Source organism: Corapipo altera, unplaced genomic scaffold, assembly GCF_003945725.1.
Source record: "Corapipo altera isolate COAL_440 unplaced genomic scaffold, ASM394572v1 174, whole genome shotgun sequence".
In the NCBI taxonomy this organism is placed as follows: Eukaryota; Metazoa; Chordata; class Aves; order Passeriformes; family Pipridae; genus Corapipo; species Corapipo altera.
The window spans coordinates 44,215-68,046 of NW_020885022.1; the positions used below are offsets into that span (position 1 = coordinate 44,215).

A 23,832-nucleotide genomic window follows, 5' to 3' on the forward strand; every position below is an offset into this window, starting at 1 on the left:
GCAGATGGTTTTGCAGAGTCTCCAGCTGTTTATGGGTGATTTTCAGCCTCATTCACCATTACAATCCAAATGAATGGGTTCCCCTCCAAAGGTGGCATCACAAACCATTGCTGAATGGTGGGTGATGGGCAGCTCAAGGGGTGCACAGGGCTGCTCCCTTTGTCTGCCCAGTGCTACCCACAGACCTCAGGACACACTGGGGCGAGCTCTGTCCTGCTCTGGGGACCAGTTCAAAGCCTCAAATACCTTTCATGAGCCAGGGAAACCAAGCAGCACTGAAATCCCAACTTTCTGTCCTGGAAGTGGCATGCTCCAGGCTGCCCAGTCCCTGACCCGAGCCATGGGGTGCTCTGTGTTTCTCCCTGGGGCTCCTTTCACCCCTCTGGAGGGCTTTGCCAGCCGCCCTGGGGACGGAGGCGTCAGCAGCTCCCCGGGCAGATAGTTTTTCAAAGCAAATTCCAAAAGGCTTACACAACCCCAGCAAGTAACAGGAGCGACTCGGCCGCTTCCCTCCCCTGCCCTGCTCCTCAAGAAGGGAGAGCAGGGCCCACACAGGCTGGAAAACAAGCTTCAAAGCTGCCAGAGAGAGGGTTACCAAGTTTAGAAAGGATTTCACGCTCTCCTGGAACTTGCAAACCTGCAGGACAGGCAGTGAGCAGTTTGGATTAGTGGGGAGGGAGGTAGGCAGGGAGGGGGTGATGAGGTCCAGGACCCACGGAAGGAGGTGCAGAGGGGTCCAGGGTATCACCTCCTGGACTGAGGTGAGGACTGGGAATGTTGGGAATCTGCAAGAGCCTTGGGCAGGGGGGCTGCTGCCAAAAGCAAAGGGCCAGCCTTGGGATGTGCTGGATAGAGCACTGCCTCCATCCCTCACTGGAGGAGGGGGGGAAACAGGGAGGAAAGCCTGAAAAGCCAAGTGGAGAAGAAAGGCAGCTGGAAGCTGAGCTCTCTTTTGTCCCAGAGTTGCTCCTGCCTCTGCCTAGAGCCCATTGTTGTTTTCCATGCCTCAGTTTCCCCTTCAGTCCCTGATCTGGTTTCAGCTGAAGGTCCCTCAGAAATTGCTTCTCACCCTGTTTCACACAGGGCTGACACACAGCACGTCCCACCAGGCCCACAGGAGGGAGGTGGAGCCCTGTTGCAGTGCTCCTGTCCAGCTCCAACCAGCCCTGTACACAGGCTGAGCTGGACAGTCTTAAGTTGCACCAGGGGAGGTTTAGGTTGGACAGTAGGAAGAAGGAGTGATTGAGATTGGAATGGGCTCCCCAGGGAGGTGGTGCAGTCACCGACCCTGGAGGTGTTTAAGAAGAGACTGGATGTGGCATCAGTTGTCTGGTCTAGTTGACAAGGTGGGGTTGGGTCATGGGTTGGACTCGATGACCTCAGAGGTCTTTTCCAACCTGGCTGATCCTGTGATTCTGTGACTCTGTCCCCACCCCACCACACCCTCTGCCCTTGTCTCCCACCTTCCACCCCAGCCCTAAGAGCTCACCACGAGGTTCCCGATGACCATGACCATCATGAAGACGATGAGGCACATGGTCTGGCCGGCCACCTCCATGCAGTCCCACATGGTCTCGATCCACTCCCCGCAGAGGATGCGGAAGACGATGAGGAAGGAGTGGAAGAAGTCGTTCATGTGCCAGCGGGGCAGGGTGCAGTCCACGGAGATCTTGCACACGCACTCAATGTAGCTCTTCCCGAAGAGCTGCATCCCCACCACGGCGAAGATGAAGACGATGATGGCCAGAACCAGCGTGAGGTTCCCCAGGGCGCCCACGGAGTTGCCAATGATCTTGATGAGCATGTTGAGGGTGGGCCAGGACTTGGCGAGCTTGAAGACCCTCAGCTGTGGGGAGCAAGGAGGGGAGGTGTTGGTTTGGCTTGGGGCTGCTGTTGCCACAGGGTGTCAGCAAGGCTGTGATGCTGCCATCTCACCTCCATGTGGCTGTTTTATGAAGGCAGGAGGGGTCAAACACTCTGGGAAGAGCACAGGCTCTGACTTTCCTAAATGTTTATCTTGACTCTCGGTGTTATCATTAGTTGGTGACCACTACAGAGGAGGCTGAACAAGCCATCTCCACCCAGGTGCCAATCACACCCACAGCCCCCAGGCACTGAGAGTCCTCCCTGGCACCTACCAAGCGGAAGGAGCGGAGCACGGAGAGCCCCTGCACGTTGGCCAAGCCCAGCTCCACCAGGCTCAGAGTGACGATGAAGCTGTCAAAGATGTTCCAGCCCTGCTGGAAGTACTCGTAGGGATCCAGAGCAATGAGCTTCAGGACCATCTCCGCCGTGAAGATCCCTGTAAAGACCTGTGGGAAGCAGCACCCTGTCACTTCGGTTGTAAACCAGTGCAGAGCCTTGGGGTGGGGGTGGGCAGCACCTCTCTTTTTTGGTGTATTCCCAAAGAATTTTGCCCCTTTAGGTCCAGTCCCAGCTGGGAACAAGCTCCCCAGCTGCTGCCCAGTGTGGCTGGTAAAGCCAGACTGAGAGTACTGGTGACTGATTGCTTCTGGAGGGACACAGAGGTGTGAGTTAGCAGCTGGAAATTAAAAATAAAAGTTTCACTGGCAAAGAGACCCCTTTTGCATAACTGGTGAATCACAGACACCCAGCACTGGGAATTGGGCTGCTGCAGGGATGCCCCTGTCCCTCCCTGAGCCTTGTGACAGCTGATCTGGATTTTACACATTACTCCTTCCCTGGGACTACAACAGCTCTGTGTATTATCACGTTACTCCAGAGAGGGCTCAGCGATGTGACAATTACCATCCTCGATGCCATTCCATGACACAGCACGTGCAGAGGGGCCCGGGGACAGATTTGGCCTGGATGTGGATGGTGTTGGGACACACAGGTCTGTGCCTCCACTGGGCAGGGAGGAGAGGCTGCAACATCCCAGCTTCTGCTCCAGCATCCCAGGGGATGGTCCTCACATGGCCCTTGCGTGCCAGCCCACAAATGTCCCCTGCTCTGTTCATGCTCCGGCATCCCACGGGATGGCCCCTGCGTGCCCTTTGAATGCCAGCCCACAAATGCCCCCTGTTCTGTTCCTGTTCCAGAATCCCAAGGGATGGCCCCCATATGCCCTTTGAATGCCAGCTCACAAACACCCCCTGTTCTGCTCCTGCCAGCTGATCCCTGCTCTTGCCCTTTACAGCCTGCACGGGACAGGCAGCAGCACTGCAGCTTTAATTCTGGCACAGACAGGAAATCTGGGGGGAAACCACATCTCAGTGGGAGCTACTTCTGCTCCCATCCCTACCTGGCCCTTTCCCAGCAAATCGTGCCCAGCCAGAAAAGCTGCTGGCCCAAAGGAAGGGCTGGAGCCATCCTGCAGCACGACCGTGCCTTGAGCACCAGCCCATTAATCCCCTTGTATTTCCTGCCTGAAATCAGAGACAAAGCAGAAATGTGCTGCACGGCGTCCTGCCCGCCTGGGCACAGCCACTGGCATCTGTCACTCCAGGGCCTGTGCTCACAGAGGTCTCAGCAAGTGCTGGAGCAGGGGAAGGTGGGCAATGCATCCCTTAGTGCATTTCCCCCTGCTACCAGGGGCCTCCTGGTCTTGTCCCACCAGCAGATTCCATCCAGCTCAAAGCCACTTGCCCTGAGCTCGGAGCAGGAGTAGCAACAGCTGGGTGTTAAATACACCTATAAAATCAGTACAGCTCAGATTTGCGGTGATTTCACAGGGAAAAGCCCTGATTATTAATATTTTTAGTGCTGCCAGCGTTGTTTCTTCCTGCTCAGTGGGGACCAGTTTGCTCCCACAGTCTGGAATTCCCCCTCTCTGCCCCGTGGCCACCCAGCATCACGAGGACAGCGTGGTGTCAGCCAGGGTTGGCAGCAGCTCGTGCCTGACCCTGGGCTGTGATGTAGAGGATGCTCAGGAGAGCTCTGCAAGGCCATGGCCACACTGGAGATGCACCAAGGCAGGCAGAGGCTGCAGCAGGAGGAGAGCAGGGAATGACGGATCCCATCCCCACACCAATTCCCTTGATCTGGACCATCCTGGAGTCCAGCCCTGAGCGGGGATGCTGTGGTCAGACCCCTGCAGTGCTTTCTCAGGGATGTGTTTTCAGGCAGGAATCCACACTGTTTGAATATCACAACAGCAGCAGAGGGGGGGATCTGCCCACAGGGTGGGAGATGGGGCTGCTGTGCCCCTAAATGGGAAGGATGGATTGCCCAGAGCTGCCTACCAGGTTCCCCACAGACAGCACGTTCTCAAACTCCTCTGTCATGGGGTAATGCTCCATGGCCATGAAGAGCGTGTTGAGCACGATGCAGATAGTGATGCCCAGGTCCACGAAGGGGTCCATCACCACCATCTTGACAAACTCCTTCAACTTCACCCACGGTAAACAGCAGTTCCAGACCAGGAAGGTGTGGGCAAATTTGTACCACCAGGGTGGGCACTTCTGGTGAGCTTCCTCCAGCTCTGAGGGCAGGAAAGGATGATGATGTCAGTGCAGGGTTATCCTGTCCTCACCCTGGTGGGCAAGTGCCCTCTAGAAGTGACTTCTCCTGAGGCCCTGAACCAGCCCTAGACCACCTATGAGTTTAATATGGGGGCTCCCAAAAGGAGGAGCCCTCCCATGCCCGGGTACAGTAATGTTGCAGACTTTACCCTCCCAGCTGGAGAAGGATGGAAAGGCAGATCAGTCAGGGAACTGTTGGTCCAATCCTACTCTCAGCCCCTGGGCAGGATCTGAGGTGTCCCTGCCACACTGAGATTGGAGGGACATCCAAGGGAACTCCTCTGGGGTGGCCAGAGGGGTTTGTGCCCGTTCTCAGGGAGGACAGAACCTGCTGTTGCTGAGTTCATGGCATTTTTTTCTGAAGTTGAGACAGCAGCTCCTGGGAAATCGGCTCTGGAGACTTCTCTAATCAACTGTAATCCCTAATTTGTGTGAGATATGGGATTATTGCCTCCAGGCACCATCCAAGTGAGCTAGGATGAAAAGTCTTGCTTGGGCATCACTGCAGTGCCCTGACCCTGTGTGGAGACCCCAGGCCCAGACCCATCCCTTGCATGGGGCTGGGGATTTGGGACAGCCACTATCACCAACCCAAACCCACCAAAACACCACAGGGCACCCACAGCCCTCACCCAGGCTGGAGGAAATGTACCTTCTACAGCGTTGGAGATGACACTGATGGCACTTCCCACCCTCTTCTCAAGTCCTGGCCCGTCTTGGTTGCCCACAGTGAGGTGGTTGTGGTCCTGTTTCTCTGGCTCAAAAGTTGGGTTGAACTAGAAGGGGAGAAGGGATGGAAGGGGAGAAGCTGTTTAATGCTCTGAAGGATAGCAGGCAGAGAAAAGGGCACAGTGTGGAGAGACCTCCGGGTGCAAGGTGGGAACCCCAGGTGGGCTGGAGGCTTGTAGGACCCAACCCACAATGAGCTGGGCACAGGCCTGTCCCTCCAGGGGGGTTTGTCAGGGTGGGCACCCTCGGGGGATGGTAGAGGCAGAGCCAAGCACTTACATCAATCACTGTGTCAGATCTCTGCAGGGTGATCTTGGGGATCACCTGCCCGTTGCAGTCCTTGGCCTTGTCCTGGTCACTGTTGAGGTCTGAGTCGAGCTCCTTCTGCTCCTTCTCGGCCACAGTGCTGGGCAGGGAACCGCTGCTGGACCGCCGGTCCTGCAACTGCACAACAACCCACAGCCCCATCAGCCCCTGCCACAGCCCCTGGGACCATCCCACAATGGGCACCAGGCTGGGGAGGGCTTGGGAAAACCCCTTCCAGCCCTGGAAGTGTCCAAGGCCAGGTTGGATGGGGCTTGGAGCAACCTGGGCTAGTGGAAGGTGTCCCTGCCCATGGGACTGGATGGGGTTTAAGGTCCCTTCCCACCCAAACCATCCTGGAATTCTACACCTCTTTGCAGTAGCTCACCAGCAGTTCCAAGCCTTTCCCTTTCACTTGCACTGATGAATTAAATCTGTTCAAATTTGGTCAAGAGGAATAATTCATAAGGACAAAACTATGCAAACCTTCTCAGATCTGTCTTGCAGGAAAATTTAGCCTTTGAAACATGCTTTCATTCCAAATGGGAAAGAAGAATCTTCAACGATAATTCTGAAGTGTGATCTCCAAGATTTTTGGACTTGCACTGAATTTGTGAATGTTTGAATCAAAATTTAATTACTTCCCCCCCCTAGATGTTGTATTGTTGCACAACAAATTATTTTTTTTTTCCTTTTCTTTCTGACACTGCTATTAACATCTGAAGTTTACTACACCCTAAGGATGCCACAGAGGACTGGGGACATCTCTATTCCCACTGCACATCACTGAGATCTAACACAGTTTCCACACTCAGTCATGGCATATTAAACAGATCCAAGCCCCCATTTCTCATAGGTGCTTTACCCTCACACTCAGCCTTATTCTCTCTGTCTTTTTAATTTGTCTATGGGACTAGAAAGGAATAACATCCCTTAACAAAGCCTCTGGCCAACTCCTGGTTAATTTGCTCATCCTGACCCCCCAACCCTGGAGTCCCTCGGGCAGGGCTTGCCCAGCCCCATCCTGCAAACAGGAGCAGCCAGATAAAAACAAGCCACTTCCTCAGAGGATGTTGTGGCTCAGCAGAGATAAGCTCTAGAGACAGTCAAACATTGTTTTGTGTCTCTCTGCATGCAAGGGAGCTGGTGTTTTGCCCAAACTAACAGATTTGCAGGGATGGCTCCTGTGGATGTTGCTGACATAGATCAAAATGATGATTAGAGATGGCCCCAGACATCACAGAGGCTTTTGGCCATGTTTTTACAGGCATGTTGCGCTGAAAAAACACACCCAAGGACCAAAAAGGGGCTAAGGTAACACCCTGGGATCATGACAGAGCAAATGTCTCTTGTCCAGGTCATGCTTTTGCCAAAAAAGGTTGGAACAGATGATCCTGGAGGACCCTTCCAACCTGGTATTTATGGAATCCCAGAATGGTTTGAAGAAGGAACCTCAAAGAGCATTCATTTCCAACCCTCCTGCAATGAGCAGGGACACCTTCCACCATACCAGGTTTCCTTGGCTCCCAAGAGGGCACCAGAACTTCCCCAGTGAGACTCAGGGTCTCTCAAGCCCTTTCTTCTGTCTTCAGGCCAAAGCAAACCGTTTGCAAACACATTGAGCTTTGCTGCAGCTGCCCCATCTTCCTTGGGCACCACCTCTGTACCCTGATGACTCTGTGCCTGAGCTCCCTGCCAGGCTCCTGATGTGCTCCAGGGAGATTCACTGTTTGTTCTGCTGACATTCATGCCTTGTCCCTCACCTCCTCCTCTCAAACAACACCCCCCCTCCATGCTGCTCCTCTCTGCTGCCTCCCAGTGCTCCCCATCCTGGGATTTGGATGTGGAAATTAAATATTTTCAGTCTTATTTTTTTACCCCACAGGATTGTATCTCAACTTTTTGATTCATCTGTGACCCACAAAATAGTTACTCAGTGATTATCTTCCCTTCCTATGAACCAAATGGGCCTCATGCTTGGATTTTACATAAATTGATGCACCATCACACTCGTTGCTGCCTCCCTTTTCTCCCCCATTCCTGAGATTTCGGCCTCCACACTTCCCACCAACCATCTTTTCTTGCTCCTCTTGTTGCTTCTTCAGCTGCTCCATGAGCTGCTGGAATTCCTCCTCCTTCTGCTGCTCCTCCAGCAGCGTGGCATCGTTCTGTTCAGCGTAAGCCATGGCCACCACTGCGAGGATGAGGTTGATGAGGTAGAAGGAACCAAGAAATATGACCACCACGAAGAAGATCATGTAGGTTTTCCCTGCTGAACGCAGTGTCTGTGGGAAGAGGAGGCAGGGTTGTCACGGCATCGCTTTGGCGATGATTCCAAGGAAATGTCCTGCACTGGGACACCCTCCCATTTGTGGGAGGAGGAAAATACTTTGCTCCCATCTTCCCTAAGGGCTGGTCATTGCCCAGTGGACCTTCCTGCAGCACTGGGTTAGGAATTGTAGGAAGCAGCCATAATTCTCAGCACAGCCCTCTTGTTCCCAGGGCTGTGAGCATGTGTGGAGGTGGGACAGTATTTCATCAGTGACTCGCTTTGCTGTGAGGGGCTGATGTCCCTCAGCCCCCAACTTCTCAGGTCTCACCCTTGGGACAAGGTGGTCCTTTTCTCACTCTGGATCTGGGTATAATCCTTTCCAGAGGACACGGGTAGCCTTAGACATAGGATTCCTTTTACCTGAGTAGCCTCTGGACCCAGGTTTTGTGGTGTCTCCCTAGAGGATGACTCAATGAGGGCACAAGTGACATGTCTTGTCCTCCTTACCCTCTCCCTCAGCTCAAGCCAGAGCTGCAATAAATACCCTTATAAATCCCTGATTTCCATGACAGAGCTGACAGCACCACTGCAGCACACCCGGGCTTTGCCCTGGAAAATAAACTGCACTCTCAGGTCAGGGAACTGGATGGGACCATGCACCACCTCTGCTGATCCTGGCTGGATCCATAAACCGCAAGACAAGGACCCACAAGTTTCCAGTCAATGACTTTTCACCTGTCTCAGACCAGGGGCAGCACCAAAACAAGAGGAGCTCTTGCACAAGGACAGAAATGTGGTGCCTACCAGCTGGAAGAGGTTCTCCCAGTAGTCCTGTGTCATGAGGCGGAAGAGGGCCAGGAAGGCCCAGCTGAAGGTGTCGTAGCTGGTGTAGCCGTAGTTGGGGTTCCTCCCTGCCTTCATGCACTCGTACCCTTCGGGGCACTTCCTGCCAAAGGAGCCGTGGGGGCAGCTGGTGTGAGCCCCCCAGACTGCCCCTTCTGGCACCCACAGCCAGACCCTCCAGCCCTGGGGATGTGGAGATGCACTGGGGGGACCAGGCTGGTACAGTTTGGATGCCTGGACTGATATCACCTTCCCCACAGCTGATACAGTCAGGATGCCCTGAGAGACACCACCTCAAGCTGATACCATTGGGATGCTCTCATCAACAACCCCCCCAGCTGATACAGTTGGGATGCCCAGAGTGATACCCCCCAAATGTGATACAGTTGGATGCCTGGACTGATACCACCTTCCCCAAAGCTGACACCACCAGGGTACCTGGACCAAACCCCCCCCAAGCTGATACAGTCAGGATGGCCAGACTGATACTCCCCCAAACTGATACCAGCAGGATGTTCCAACCCATACCCGCCCAAGCTGATGCAGTTGGGATGCTTGGACTGATACCCCCTCCAAGCTGATACAGTCAGGATGCCTGGATCCATATCTGCTCAAGCTGATACCATTGGGATGCTCCAACAGATATTCCCCCCCCCCAAGCTGATACCTTTGGGATTCCCAGACTGATACCCCCCCTCAGGCTGATCCACTGGGATTCCCAGACCGATACCACCCCAGGTTGATCCATTAGGATTCCCAGACTATTCACCTGCAGAGCAACATTCCCAGCCCCGTCCCATCCCAAGCTGGCTGCACCACCTCCCTCATCCCCTCCCAGGGATCCAGAGGGGCCCTCAGCCCCCAGCAGGGACTGCACTCACCCAGCATCGCTGCTGTTCCCGCAGAGCAGGGCATCGAGGGCTCCCTCCAGGAAGTAGAAATTGGCTTTGGAGTTGGGGAAAGAGCAAGACATAACAATAAATAAATATATAAATAAATACAGACATTGATTTTCAAATTCTTGGTAGCAACTTGCTGTCAGGGAAATTCCTTGAGTCCCAGGGAATGTCACTGAATCCCAGCATTGGACATTGGGGTATCTCTTCTGACTTTACTCTTTGTGTTGGTGCTAGTTCATGGCAGTGTTTAATCAGGACTCCCAAGCCCATGAACAGCTTTGGAGCTGGCCAGGGTCAGGGGTCCTGGGAAACTGGGTTAACATGTGGTCAAAGGATCATGGTTGGCCTGTTTTGCTGGGAAAAGCAGGGCATTCACAGGGAACAGTGAGCATGGGGGACTGCAGGAGTCCCAGAAAAACCTTGTGAAACTGCTACTGCTCCATGGCTTTTGCCTTCCTCCTGTTGCTCCCATCCCCTCCCCAGTGGAGAAGCTCACCCTGCTCACAGACCAGGGCTCCTTAGAGCTCTTCCTTAGAACTCCAGTGCAGACCCAAAAACTCAAAACCAAAGAACAAACAAAATCCCACACTTTGGGACCAAATTTTCAAAGAAGGGATCGGAAAGTAGCAGTTTTGGATGACTGCCTGAGCACCTGTGCTGGTCCCACCTCTCCCTCCTTCCCCTCCTGTGGCTGTCGTGGTGTTGCAATGCTCACTGTGGACCTGGGGAAGGACCCAGCTATGATGCAGCTGTGAAAGTGGGTGAGAAATGTCATTCCTGCATCCTTCCCTCTCTGTTTCCATCTGAAGTCCCATCTGCTCCTGCAGGGTTTGGTCTCCCTGCTTTGACCACCCCAGTGGGAGATTGTGCCCTCACGAGCAAGTGAGAGATGGAGACACTGGTTTATCCAATGGTGAAACATTTCTGGAGGAGTTTAGATTGTCCAGGAGGACCACATTTTCCCTGTCAAGATGGATTTGATCCCATCGGTGCCTCCTGTGTGTGTACACAACCTGTTTCACCCACCAGCCACATCTCCTTGCAAAGCACCCAGGCAGGAAGGTCTGTGTGAGCAAACCATCTTGTTCTGGCACAGGAAGAGCAGGGAAACAGAGGAGCCAACCAGGGCGATGGGTGTGGAGAGAAGGGGTTGCATGAGCATTTACTTACCTTCATCACTGATGTAGGCCTCGAAATCAAAGGTGCTGTTGCTGGTGAAGTTGCCGGTGAAGTTGCCGGTGAAGTTGCTGGCAAAGTCATCCACAAAGTCGTAAAATGTTGAGTTGACCAACGTGTCATTGTCCAGCTCCAAGTCCCCCAGGAAGGTGATGTTGGGAGGGGGCCACCGCACACACTTCTGCCGGAGGTTGCCCATGAAGAGCTGGAGGCCGATCAGGGCGAACACGCTCAGGCAGAAAACCGTGAGGATCATGACATCTGAGAGCTTCTTCACCGACTGGATCAGAGCCCCAACGATCGTCTTCAGCCCTGAGGAGAAGTTGTGTCACCACTGAGCTAATTGCTCCTTTGCTAATCGTGGGGGAACATGCTGTGGCGTTCCCAAAAGCTGCCGGATCTGGTGGGGATATGTGGCGTCACCAAGTTCCCCTCCCATGGGCTCAGAACCCCAGCTCTGTGTCCTGTGTCACATCCCAGTTGTCCCTCTGTCCCCACACATTGCTGAGCAGTAAAAACCGTTCTCCCAAAACTCTCTCCCTTGGACTGGTGCTGGCCAAGCCTCCCCATCCGAATCTTGAGACATCACGAGCCAAAGCTCACCCCAGCCTGTCAATGCCTTTGGACTTTCTGTTTCCCCCAGATGTCACAGTCTGGCCTTTTTTGGCCCGAACCACTGCAGTGGCACATGGAAAAACTCTTGCTGGCCCAGCTGCACGATGCTGAGCACCTCCCTCAGCTCCAGGAAAGCCTCTGTGGTCCAACACCACATGTGCTGCTGTCCCTTGGGTGGTCAGGAACCCAGCCAGACCCTCCATCCTGACCCTTCAAGCTGGAGAATCCCCAGTGTGTCCAAGTGAAGGTGACAAAATGCCATCTGCATTAAGCATCTGGATTAACTCATCTCCCCCTCCCAGCATCGCTGCTTCCTCCACAGAGGAGGCTTATCCATGGATCCTTGGTGGCCTTTTGCCAGGGAGGATGGTGTTCCCATCACCCAAGGTCTGCACGGGTGATGGGTGATGCTGGGACATCCCAACATTGATCCTAAAAGCATCTCTGGGCACAGAGCTTTCTCATGTGGAGGCAGTTCTCCAAAGACATGATTTTCAGCCCTCTCATCACGCTTGCTCCTTGCTCCCCAAACTATTGAGGTAAAACCCTGTTCTCCAAGGGTTTGTCTGTGTTGGGAAATGGCCAAGGTCAGTCATTCTCTCTCAGCTTATTTTTGCAACTGCTATTTCTGCAGGGCCTCTGGGGGATGTCATTCCCTAAAAAAGCAGCAGTTTACATTTTGCTAAATGCAATTTTTAGCCTGTTTGATGAAGGCAAAAAATGTTCAGATGTGAACCCTAAAGATCTGGAGGCTGCAGGGACACGAGAATTTATTCACCGCAAGGGATTATCAGTTCCAGTTCAGTCTCGTGCTTCTTCAAGGGGTCTGAGTGATCCCTTCTGTGGGATCACTGGTTGCATCAGCTGGTACCAAAGCAGGGTGGTATCAGATTTGGGGAACAGCCATCAGAGATAATTGGTAATGTGCTCCTCACACCACAGGCAGGAGGTCTGGGGTGATATTAAACACTCACCATGTGGCTCTTGCACTAATACCCATTAAATATCTCAATCCAAGCAAACTCAGCAGTGGGGACAAAAACTGAGTTTGTGGCTCCAAGAATTGAGCTATTTGGTTTATCGAGCCCATAAGCACACTGTGAGCACAAACCCCCTTAAGGCATCTCCAAGGAGCCCTAAAAATGATGTCTGGCTCAGCAGGGGCTTCTCCTGCCAAACAACCCAAAAGCTGAATTTCGTGGAAAATTGTAAGCATGGAATACCTTATTTCCTCTGTTTTCTCTTAGAGCTGTCAAAAGAACAAGGAATTGCTGTGAAAGGTGGAAACATCTGACCTCAGGGGAGGACACAGAGGGGAGAGCCCTTCGTTAAGTCCCACCTGGTATGACGGTGATGGTTTTCAAGGCGCGGAGGACGCGAAAGGTCCTGAGAGCAGAGATGTTCCCCAGGTCCACAAACTCGGTGATGTAGCTGCAGGACAGGAGAGGAAAGGGCTTCAGGGTCTCTGCCAGGCACTCAGCAGTGTCCACACCTCCTGTCATCCCCCATCCCACCAAACTCACGCCATGGAGATGACCATGAAGTCCAGCCAGTTCCACGGGTCGCGCAGGAATGTGAAGTCGTCGATGCAGAAACCTCTCGACAGGATCTTGATGAGGGACTCAAAGGTGTATATCCCAGTGAAGGCGTATCTGGAATGGGAGCAGTGACTCGGGGGATGCTCCCCAAGGTCCAAGGGATGAGGTTTTATTTACCCCTGACAGTGGGACCACCCTGGGGAGCGGACTCTGGGGGGCTGCTGAGTTTCTGGGGTGCTTCAGCACTGGGGGAGTTTTTCACCTCACCTCATAAGGTCAGTTGGGACATCTTGAGGTACCCATCCCTCTGGGGACTATTCTGCAACACCTCTGATCCCTGCTGATGTCCCAACACCACCATGCTCTCTGTAAAGCCCCACTGAGACCTGACTGTGCAGAACCACAGCAGGAAATGCTGGATAGCCCCCTCTCACCTGGGACAGGTTGTCCATGATCCTTGGACAGGTGGATCTGCTCACCCTCTCCAGAATGTCACCAATGACCCAACCCAACCCAACCTGCTCTACAGTGGACTCCTGTCATGGGGCCCCTACCACGTTTTGGGTAGCTCTGAAACACTCTTTGCAATGCCTGACATAGATTCCTCCTGAGATCAAGAGCGTCACCAGCATTTTCCAGTGATACCCCTCCTGCTCTGAAGGGTGCCTGGAACTCAACACTCCTCTCTCAGCCTTGGTCCTGTCAAGCTGGGGTGGCCCCCATGGCCGGGGGAGGTCACAGGGACTTACTCCACATTCTTGGACCACGCCGGGGGGTTGTTCATGGTCATAAACACACAGTTGGTTAAAATGGTGATCATGATGAACATGCTGAATAATTTAAAACCTGGTCAAGGAGAAATGCTGTGTCTGTTGCCTGGATCATCCCCTTCCCACGGTTATGAAGCCAAGCATCCCTGCTCCTTCTGTCCTGGCTCCCACCTGACCTGCTCCCTCACCCTGACCTGCTCCTCCTGTGCCTATACTTCTCCCTTGGACCCTCTGCTCCCATGTGTGATCCTGGCCTCTTCCCTTCCTTTCTGCTCCCCTTCCTGGCTCCCTGGTGCTGGCTCTGCCTCCCTTCTTGCCCCCTGTGCTCTTTGCTCTCCATCATCCCAGGATACAGCTTTCCCTGCCTCTCTGACCCCTCTGCCACAAACACCCCCTCTTTTTCTACCCCACTCCTGGCCACCAACCCCTGCTGCCACCTGTGAAGGACCAGGAATCAGAATGGGGAAAATCTCAGAAGTGGAAAAGGATGCACAGTGATTGAACGGACTTTATGATGCAGACTTTATAGTTATTATGTACACACACATTGTATGTTCCCCCAGAATTTGTATCTTCCGGGCATATCCCGGTCTGTTTGCCTCCCTGCTCCCCTGTTTCTCTGTCGATTGCCTGGAGGAACTGCAGAGAGGAAACAGCCTCCATTCGCCCCTTCTCTCCCCGGTTCCTCCCACGTTCCTCCCTCTTTCACCTGTGCCTTTATCCTGATTTGCTCCCCTGTTTGTCTGTCTGAAACCCCACCCGATGTTCTGGTCCTTTCCCTGCCTGAACCGATAAGAATCCTGTGCACGCCTGAATAAATCATTCTACCTGCATCCCACCCTCGTGTCCTGGACCCGTGCTTATGCCACGGTCCCCCCCCTTTTCGGACTGCGGCAGCCACCAGAGCTCTGCTGGGATCACTTCCCACCCACCCTAGTGCCCCTCTTGCTCTTGGGGTCCTTTCCTGCCTTTCCATCTCTGCTTGTCTCACATCAAAAGCCCCAGCACTGCCCAAGTTGTCTCCTCCCCTGCACTGCAGTGTCCCAGTTCCTCTCCCTTCCCTCTCCCAAATAATCCTTTGAGCTCCCCAACTCACCCACTTCCCAGGTGGGACAGGATCCCCTGACCCATAAACATTTCCCTTCCTTTCCAAGTCTCTCCGAACCTCAAACACCTTCAACCTCTTCCTAGGAAGCTCCACCACTTAGATTTCTTCCCTTCTTCAACCAACCAGATTCCTCCCTTCTCCAACCAAGGCTGAGCTCTTGGTGCCACCAAGGTGCTCAAAGCCTTCAATCTCCCACTCCTAAAGAACTGGATGGCTGGTCAGTGGGTCCTGACCACGTTGGGGGGCAGCCCAAGAGGTTTCCTCACCACACCATAATGAAACCCTTCTCTCAGCCCTCTCCCAGGTCTGTTTGCACCCTGAGCACCAGGGTTTGAGCAGCAGAGCAGCATCCCAGAGATCAAGGATATGAATGGACGAGCACTTTGATGGCTCCTCTGCGGATGGGGTGGAAGGGCCCCAGCATGTAGAGGGCAGGGGTGGCCGAGAAGCGGAAGATGGACTTCCCTTTGTTGAGGACTATGAATGTCTGTGGAGAAAAGAGGGGAAGAAGATGGGTTAACCCTTCTGCACGCCCCTGACACACCCACAGAGCTGCTGTTAGACAAGAGACCTCTACGCATGTTTGCACCTCCAAAGGCTTGGGGCTTTCCCAAGGAACAGGGAGAAGCAACCACAGTCTGGGGCTGTGGATCATCAAGATGGGGCATGGTAAAAGGCAGAGAAGGTCCCTGCTTTGGTCTTTTTCTTGGGACTTACACCTAACACCAAGCCTACCCATGGGCTGAGCTTTGCCCCTCACCTTCTTGTCCTTGTAGAAAGGGTCCAGGTCCTCCAGCGGGGTCCCGATGAGCTCCGGGGGGGGGGTCGCCGTAGATGAGGGGCAGGTTCTTGCCGGCTTCCAGGTCACTGCTGGGCTTGACCTCCTCTTCCTCGGGCATCTCCACATGCTGCCTCTTTATCCGGAGCGCCTCGGCCTCGGCCATGCGCTGCTCGATGGCGGCCAGCGAGGCCGGGGTGAAGGGGCGCAGGTTCTCGGGGCCCGGGATGAAGGGCAGGCTGGCCATCCTCGCATTCTGCTTCCGGGCCGGCCGCGCCCAGCCTGAGGGGACAGCGGGGGGTTGGGGGGCATTTCGGTGGCAGGATCTTGGTGGGGTTTTTGGGAATGGGTTTGTTGCAGGAATGTTGGGCTGGCGTGAAGGGTTATTATGTGTGGAGCACTCACGGACAGAGCATCCCATGTGTTCCCAATGTGCTGAGTTGGAAGGGACCCACAGGGATCATCCAGTCCAACCCTTAGCCCTGCACAGACCCATCCCCAAGAGTCACACCCTGTGCCCCAGAGGATCATCCAAACATTCCTGGAGCTCTGGCAGCCTTGGGGCTGTGCCCACTGCCCTGGGGAGCCTGGTCAGTGCCAACCACCCTCTGGGGGAAGAATCTCTTTCGAATACCCAGCCTAACTCTGCCCTAACACAGCTCCAGCCATTCCCTGGGGTCCTGTCCCTGGTCCCCCCAGAGCAGAGCTCAGTCCCTGCCCCTCCTCTGCCCCTCCCCAGGCAGCTGTAACTGCAGTGAGGTCTCCCCTCAGTCTCCTCCAGCTGAACACACCAAGTGCCCAAAACTGCCACAATATTGCAGGGGAGGCCACCCCAGTGCAGAGCAGAGCAGGACAATCCCCTCCCTCACCTGGCTGGGGCGAGGTTAGGGTAAGTTAGAGCACCGAGTGAGCTTTTCTCCTCCCAGATCCCATTCCACCTCTGATCAGAAGGCCCTGTGAAGCTGAGCACCATATGAGCTGAGCAGTTGGTGTCCCTGGCACCAGCTGGATGTGTTAGACACGAAATTTCACAACCTAGAGCACGGCTGTTCAACAAAAACAAAACACCTTGGGCAGCAGTGGCACCGCTCCAGCTTCCTCCCCTTGGCAGGGCAGCAACAGCTTCCCTCCTGCTCCTCACGTGAGGGACGTGTGGTGCCCAAAGGAAGAGGTTCCTCAGCCAGAGGATCTGAGTCCTGCAGGGTCATGGCCATGTCACAGCACCCAGCCACAGGGAACACAAGGAACCTGCAGTGCTGGGTGGCTCTGCTCCCGACAGCAAGGGCTTAAAGTCTTACCTTGAGCCAAAAAGCAAAGCAATAATGGCACTTTCTAATGTTACAGGGGTCGGGAGGAATCCCCAGACAGGAATAGGCTGAGTGGTTTAGGACAGCTAAGGATGGCTCCTCTGCAGCAGAACAACAAAAATGGTTGGAGAGGGGAAAGTGGGGAGGAGAGGGGTGGCTGCACCCGGAGGGTGTGTCTGCCATGCCCTGAGAGAGGTTGAGGCACCTGACACAGAGTTCCTCAACACCAGGAAGGTTCTTGCTTTGAGCCCCTGTACCTTGGTTCACCTTGATTTGCCTTGATATTGACCCATAACCCCCAGCTTGTGCTGGAGATGAGCCCAATATTCCTCAATGCTCAGTCTTGCTTTGCAGGGATACTGGGATCACTGGACCTCTGTGCCTCACCCTCCCCAAAACAAGCATCCCTCTGGCAACCCAAAACTTCCCATGATGCTGCCGAGCACCTGATCCTGAAAAGCTTTAGGATCAATACTCCTCAGAGCCTCAGCTCTGCTGTGCTGAGAGCTGTAAACCCTCAACCCTTTGTGGCTGGGGAGAACTGGACATTTACAGCCCGGATGGGAAGAGACACTCTGGGTGCATAATGGTATCGCGACGTTCCTGTGGTGATGGTGAAGCCAGGGGATAAAGCAATGGCACAGGGAGGTCTTGATTTTGAGCAGAGCAGTGTAACTGCATTTTAGAAACCTCCACAGTCCCTTGCTGTCACTGCTGAATTGAATTTTGGCACCATGGCTTTGGTGCTCATTCAAAATCCAGCTGCTGCAGGGATGGCAGCAACCTACTGCCTTTCAGAAAGGGCAACTTTTAAAAAGAAAATCAAGTGGACAAAGCATCAATTTTTGTATTTAAATCTGTGGTCTGGAGCACAGGGGAGCTGGGGGGGCTCAGCCTGGAGAAAAGGAGGCTCAGAGGGACCTTCTCACTCTCTGCAACTCCCTGACAGGAGGGGGGAGCTGGGGGGGTGTCAGGCTCTGCTCCCAGGAACAAGGGACAGGAGGAGAGGAAATGGCCTCAAGTTGTGCCAGGGGAAGTTTAGGTTGGATATTGGGAAAATTTCTCTACAAGAAATGGTTGTCCAGCCCTGGCAGAGCTGCCCAGGGCAGTGGTGGAGTCCCCATCCCTGAGGGATGCGTATGTATATGTGACACTTGGGGCCATGGGTTAGTGGTGGCCTTGGCAGTGCTGGGGAATGGTTGGACTTGATGATCTCAGAGGGGTTTTCCAACCCGAAGGATTCTGTGATTCTGTTTTAGGGAGGCTTTTGCCATTGCTGTACAAGGTTATTTAATAGCATGGACTGAGTCACATCACTGCAAAGTGGAGTCCAGCTCCAACCCAGCTTGTGGCCCAAAGGGATGCAAATCAGAGCCCAGAGCAGCCACTCTAGAAGGGCACAGCCCATCCCCTCCCACTCCTGCTGGACCCAAGGATGGGACCTCATCAAAGCCAGCAAGAAGAGAATTTTTGCCCCCACATGTCTCTGTGAGGGGCTGGGATGGTGCCTGGGCAGCAGGTACCACCACTGCTGCTCCTCATGGAATTATCTGGATTTACACCCATTTCATGCTCTACTCGAGCAGCTCTAGAAACTTGCTCCTCGATACCAGTGGCCTCAAAGCTCAAGCCAGAAACTGGGGCTGTATCTGGCTCTATCACCCCAAGTCCCAGCAGGGATGCACTGGTGCATGGGGTCACAGAACACCTCCCACTGGGAGAGGCCCATCGGGATCACTGAGTTGAACTCCCTGGAGCATCATTCAGACATGCTCAGGCAGGACCCACAGCACCCGTGGGGGTCCTTCCCACCTCACCTTCTGGCAGCTCTGAGGACTCACAGGAGCTTGTTGCTCACGGTGGCCTCAGTTTCCCTGGGAACAGGGTTTCGCAGAGCTGTTAGGACAAGCCTGTGCTATGGGATGTGTAGTGGGGCTCCAGCCCCTCCAGCAGCAACGCTGCTGTCCAGCCCTTCAGTGCAGGGGGTGCTGCCTGCTCCACGCTTTTCCTGGAGCCTCCCACCCGCAGCACCGCCGTGTCCCCTCGCTGTGCCCGGCCCGTGGCGCGGCGGAGGTGGCTCTGCCTCCAGCTGCCACCAGCGATCAGCGCCGGGCTCAGGTTTCTGCAGCCCCATGACTCTGCTCATTCCTCTCCCGGCGGGAGAGGGAGCAGGAGGGGAGCTGGAGGGAGCAGCACCAGCTTTGCTCCTGCCCGTCTGCTCTTCCTCTCGCTGGGACGAAGCCATCGTGCCGTGTCGGTGGCTGATGGAGCAGAGACAGGCGTGGGTGCTGAGGGGTCAGAGAGACAGGGAAAGCTCTGTCCTCGCGTGATGGAGAGGAGGGAGCACAGGGGGCGAGAAGGGAGGCAGAGCCAGCACTGTGGATCTGGGAAGGGGAGCAGAAAGGAAGGGAAGGTGCCAGCAGGGCCATGGAGGGAGGTGCTGGGGGTGGGCACCACCCCACAAGGCTACACTGGGAGGCCTCAAAGGGGATGTTGCCCTGAGTATGAAAATGCTTCCTGGCTTTTCGGGGTCTTTTGCAGCACCTGGTCCTGCTCTGACCCCTTTGTGTCCACACAGATAGTGGGATGACTCCAGGGATCAAACACAGGACTTAAGCCCATGCCCAGCTCCCACATACCACAACTCTGAAGCCACCAGCATCTCTGGTCGATTGTTGCTTCCAAAAAGAGGAGCCAAGAGCCGAACACAGGCTGTGTGAGGGGCTCAGCCCAGCCCCTCTGTCTCCCCCAGTTCCCACACCAGAGGGGGTGGGACACAGACAGCCCAGTCCCACCACCCCACGAGAGGTGTCTCACCCTGGGACCAGCCTCCCTGGCCATGGGGATGGGGTGAGCAGCCCCTGCTCCAGGCCTGGCACATCCTGGCACATTTACAGCAGCTGCTATATATAAACCAGATCAAACTCTTTGCCTCTCCAATAGGTAAAAGCAGTTCAGGCCCAGAGACAGGAGCTGCCCTGGGCATGAATCACCCCTGTGGTTCCACGGGGCTCTGCCCCAGCTCTCCAAGACTTGGGACCCCTGAGGGTTCTGAATTAAAGGCAGACTCCTGCCCATTGATTATCCTGCTGAGAAATCAGTCATAAAGCTCTGATCTGCTATTTATTGCCTTCTTAAATTTTGGCAGCCCAGCTAAGCCAGGTAACTCCTTTATGCTGTGACACACGTGAGCTGCAGTGTTTGGACACACCTCCTGTGGCACAACATGGATGAGCATCTCACCCCCCAGTCCAGCATCAGCAATTACCAGCAGGCAAATGGGAGCAGCTTCTTGCTCAGAAGTGCCTGGCCTTGACTTGGAAGGAAATTCAGTTTGCTCTGATATTTTTGGTGCTCTGAGGCAACACGTAAATGAATCAGCCTCCAAAATAACAGGGGTGATTTGGGAGGTACCAGTGGTGCTGGTTCTGTTTAACCAGCACAGATGGGAGGGTGGCAGGGTCCTGTCTGAGACTGCTGGGACAGTCACCTCACCCAGAGCTGGCACTTCATCCCTGCACAGAAAATAACCTCCCGTGGGCTGAGGAAGAGGGGGAAGGATGTTCTTGGCTGTTGCATACAGACACGTGGTGCTGGGGGACAAAGAGTGTCTGAGGTCACCCTGGCCCTGGGGCTCGGCCCCTCCCTCTGCTCTGGGAGAGCATCTGCAAACCTGGAGTCTCCTGGGGAATCACTCCAGAGGGATGCAGTTGTTTCCCCACCATACTCAGGGCTGAGTTAACAAGGACAGATACAACTGGGGGTGTTTCAAGTAAAGTCAAGTTGCTCCTAAGAGATCTCAGCCCTACAGATACCCAGAACCTGGGAGGCAGCAGTGGGACCCCCTGACCATCTGCAGCATTCAAACACAGCTCAAGGAGCTATAAGTTAAGTTTACCCGTAAACCTGCCCTGCAAGATTCAGCCACATAACAGGTCACACTGTAAAAACACCAGAGAGATCAATAGGGACATAAATCCAAGTGAGAAGACAACCAGAATGGCCACCAGCAAGTGTAAATCAGCTTCACTCAGCAAGAACCAGCAGAGCCAGGTGATGCTCAGCCAAGTGCTCCCAGTGCCCGGCACGGGGGCCCTGGAGCAGGGATTAGTGAGGAACAAGGGGCTCGTGTGACAAAGGAAATGAGCAGGGGACAGATGGTGCCAAGTGAGCCCAGGGCTGGCCCACACTGTTGGAGTTGTGTTAGCACCAGGGGAGATGAGCCAGCACCCAGCAGCTCAGGAAACCAGACCCACACACAGTCCAAACCCATCACAGCACAAGCAAAGCCCAATCCTGCAGCACCCCCTCCTTTGCTACCTGCAGCCCAGAACCTCCTGTGAGGCACCACTGCCACCCCACCAGCACCCAGAGGCTGAAGCACATGGGATAACCCAACCCTCTGCACCCCATTTATTTATGCCCATGGGAACACCCCGGGGTGGGTCAGGACAGTGCAACGGGGACCAGCTGGCCCTGAGAGGTTTGGGGATGAGTCACAGCTCAGCCATGGGTGACATGTGTCCCAAGGGCTGCCACAAACACCATCCACACTCCCTGCTGCACATCCCCACCGGCCCAGGAGGAGACTCGCAGCCCAAAAAGCCAATTGTGTCCTGGGCTGACCCCCAGCAGTGGGGGCAGCAGGTGAGGGGGGGATTCTGCATCCAGCTCTGGGGCCCCCAACGTAAGAGGGATGTGGAGCTGCTGGAGAGAGTCCAGAGGAGGCCATGGAGATGCTCCAAGAGCTGGATCCCTCTGCTCTGGAGCTAGGCTGGGAGAGCTGGGGGGGTTCACCCTGAGAAGAGAAGGCTCCAGGGAGAGCTGAGAGCCCCTTGCAGGGCCTAAAGGGGCTCCAGGAGAGCTGGAGAGGGACTTGGGACAAGGGATGGAGGGACAGGACACAGGGAATGGCTTCCCACTGCCAGAGGGCAGGGTCAGATGGGATATTGGGAAGAAATCCTTCCCTGGGAGGGTGGTGAGGCCCTGGCTCAGGTTGCCCAGGGGAGCTGTGGCTGCCCCTGGATCCCTGGAAGTGTCCGAGGCCAGGTTGGATGGAACTTGGAGCAACCTGGGCTGGTGGGAGGTGTCCCTGCCCATGGCAGGAGGTGGAATGAGATGGTCTTTAAGGTCCCTTTCAACCCAAACCATTCCTTGACCCCTGAGCCATGCCTTGGGTCTTGCTCTCCCAACCCATGAATCCTCCTTAGTGGGTCCCCTCTCCACCCCTGTACACATTAAACAGGTTTGAAAAACCCCAAATCCCATGGACTAGGAGGCCACTGCTAGGAGAACATGCATTTGTTTGAAACCCAGTCAAGGGCACAGACACTTGGCATGGTCAGGACAGCACAAATGTACAGGGTGACAAAAAACCTGGCTGTAAGGTCTGATGGTTGAAGAAAAAAAACCTTCCAGCGTGGTCCTAGGGGCTAAAAAAGTCCTCTGGCGTGTTTATTTGTTTATTTCCCAATGTAATTTCCATAAATTTGGGGGGGGGAAAGTGGGAAAACTGAAAAAACTAATGTAAAATGTTTTCTTTTTCCTGTCCACAAATAGCACTGGGGGTGGAGAGGTTCATGCTAAGTCCTGCAGGTGGGGGATTTACTGGCTGCTGAGCAGGGCCTGGAGCCACGTTACTGTTTTCAGGATTATATGTATTTCTATCAGTAACTCAGATAAACACCCTCAGTTGTGCCAGAAAAAACGAGCCATTTTATAAACAAGTTTACACCCCTTTCTGTAACACGATAATGAGCCATTTAAGAGTCTGATGTTTACCATCCCCGGATAAATTGTCCTCCCTTAGTGCCTTGCTGTGACTACTTTACAAACACCATCTGGAAAGATAAGCGAAGTCTCCAAAATTTTCTTCTGCAAACAAATGGCTCCTACAACACTGCTGTGGGATGCTGGGTCTCCACCACTGTGGCAGTTCTAGAAATTCACTGTATTTTTAGGTTGCTTTGCTGTAAAAGCAGAGGGGGCTCTGTTTTCACAAGGAGAAAACAACAATGAGGAAACCAGGAATCGCCCCAAGCCTTTTCCCACTCTGTTATCAAATAGTAGTTGGCTCAGAAGAACTAGAGAATGAGAAAAAAAAAATCAGTATTTCATTTTTCAGCATTATCCTTTGAATTCCTGGGGTTTTAAAGCACTCGGCGGGGCAGCCCCGTGGGCTGGGTGGCTCAGGCACCTCTGGCTGCCCTCAGTGACACGTCCCCTGTGCTGCCTCCTGTCACCACCATGGCTTTTTACCCTCCTCCGGGTGTGGTTTGTTCCTGTGCCTGAAGCGTGGCCCAAGCCAAGTGTGCCAGCAGGAATGTGGGATGCTTCCAACAGCATCCGTCATCCCGGGGCGCTGGATGAATCTGTGCTGCTGCAACCCCCCCTTAACCCCCAGTGAAAGGGATGGCCTGAAAGCCTTTGGAAAAGAATTCCAGAGCGAGCCCAACAACAGGAGATGCCTTTCCCCAGCCAGAACAGGGGCACTGAGATGCTGCAGCAGGTTCCTTCTCCCCACGTGCCACCACAGTCCCCCAGGGGGGTCCAGACCAGACCTGTGCTACCACAGGTCACACACCAGTGGTGTGGCTGCCTGGGCCAAATTCAGGATGTGGAGAGGGACTTTAGACACAGATCTGGAGTGCCAGGACAAGGGGGAATGGCTTCCCACTGACAGAGAGTAGGTTTAGATGGGATATTGGGAAGGAATTGTTCTCTTTGAGGGTGGGGAGGCCCTGGCACAGGTTGCCCAGAGAAGCTGTGGCTGCCCCTGGATCCCTGGAAGTGTCCAAGGCCAGGTTGGACGGGGCTTGGAGCAACATGGGACAGTGGAAAGTGTCCCTGCCCTTGGCAGGGGAGTGAAACAAGATGATCTTTAAGGTCTCTTCCAACCCCACTTATTCCATGACTGTGATTTTAAGCACATGGTGAATGAGTTTCCTGCTAAGGGAGTGATGCTGCTCTGCTGTTTTCTGCCTGCTGGAGGCTGCCTGTCTTGAGCAAAC

At 54.4% G+C, this 23,832-nt stretch overlaps 1 protein-coding gene across 1 annotated transcript in view; it reads right to left on the minus strand.

Annotated features, from left to right (window-relative positions):
- SCN4A (sodium voltage-gated channel alpha subunit 4) overlaps nucleotides 1-23,832 on the minus strand; it is a 43,954-nt gene that overhangs the window by 18,446 nt on the left and 1,676 nt on the right. Inside the window, 15 exon segments of the mRNA XM_027667884.1 lie at nucleotides 1,490-1,846; nucleotides 2,139-2,312; nucleotides 4,206-4,444; nucleotides 5,137-5,260; nucleotides 5,493-5,657; nucleotides 7,589-7,801; nucleotides 8,593-8,734; nucleotides 9,513-9,576; nucleotides 10,701-11,018; nucleotides 12,661-12,752; nucleotides 12,845-12,973; nucleotides 13,609-13,698; nucleotides 15,106-15,224; nucleotides 15,498-15,560; nucleotides 15,562-15,797. Of these exon segments, the coding sequence (XP_027523685.1) occupies nucleotides 1,490-1,846; nucleotides 2,139-2,312; nucleotides 4,206-4,444; nucleotides 5,137-5,260; nucleotides 5,493-5,657; nucleotides 7,589-7,801; nucleotides 8,593-8,734; nucleotides 9,513-9,576; nucleotides 10,701-11,018; nucleotides 12,661-12,752; nucleotides 12,845-12,973; nucleotides 13,609-13,698; nucleotides 15,106-15,224; nucleotides 15,498-15,560; nucleotides 15,562-15,797 (2,525 nt within the window).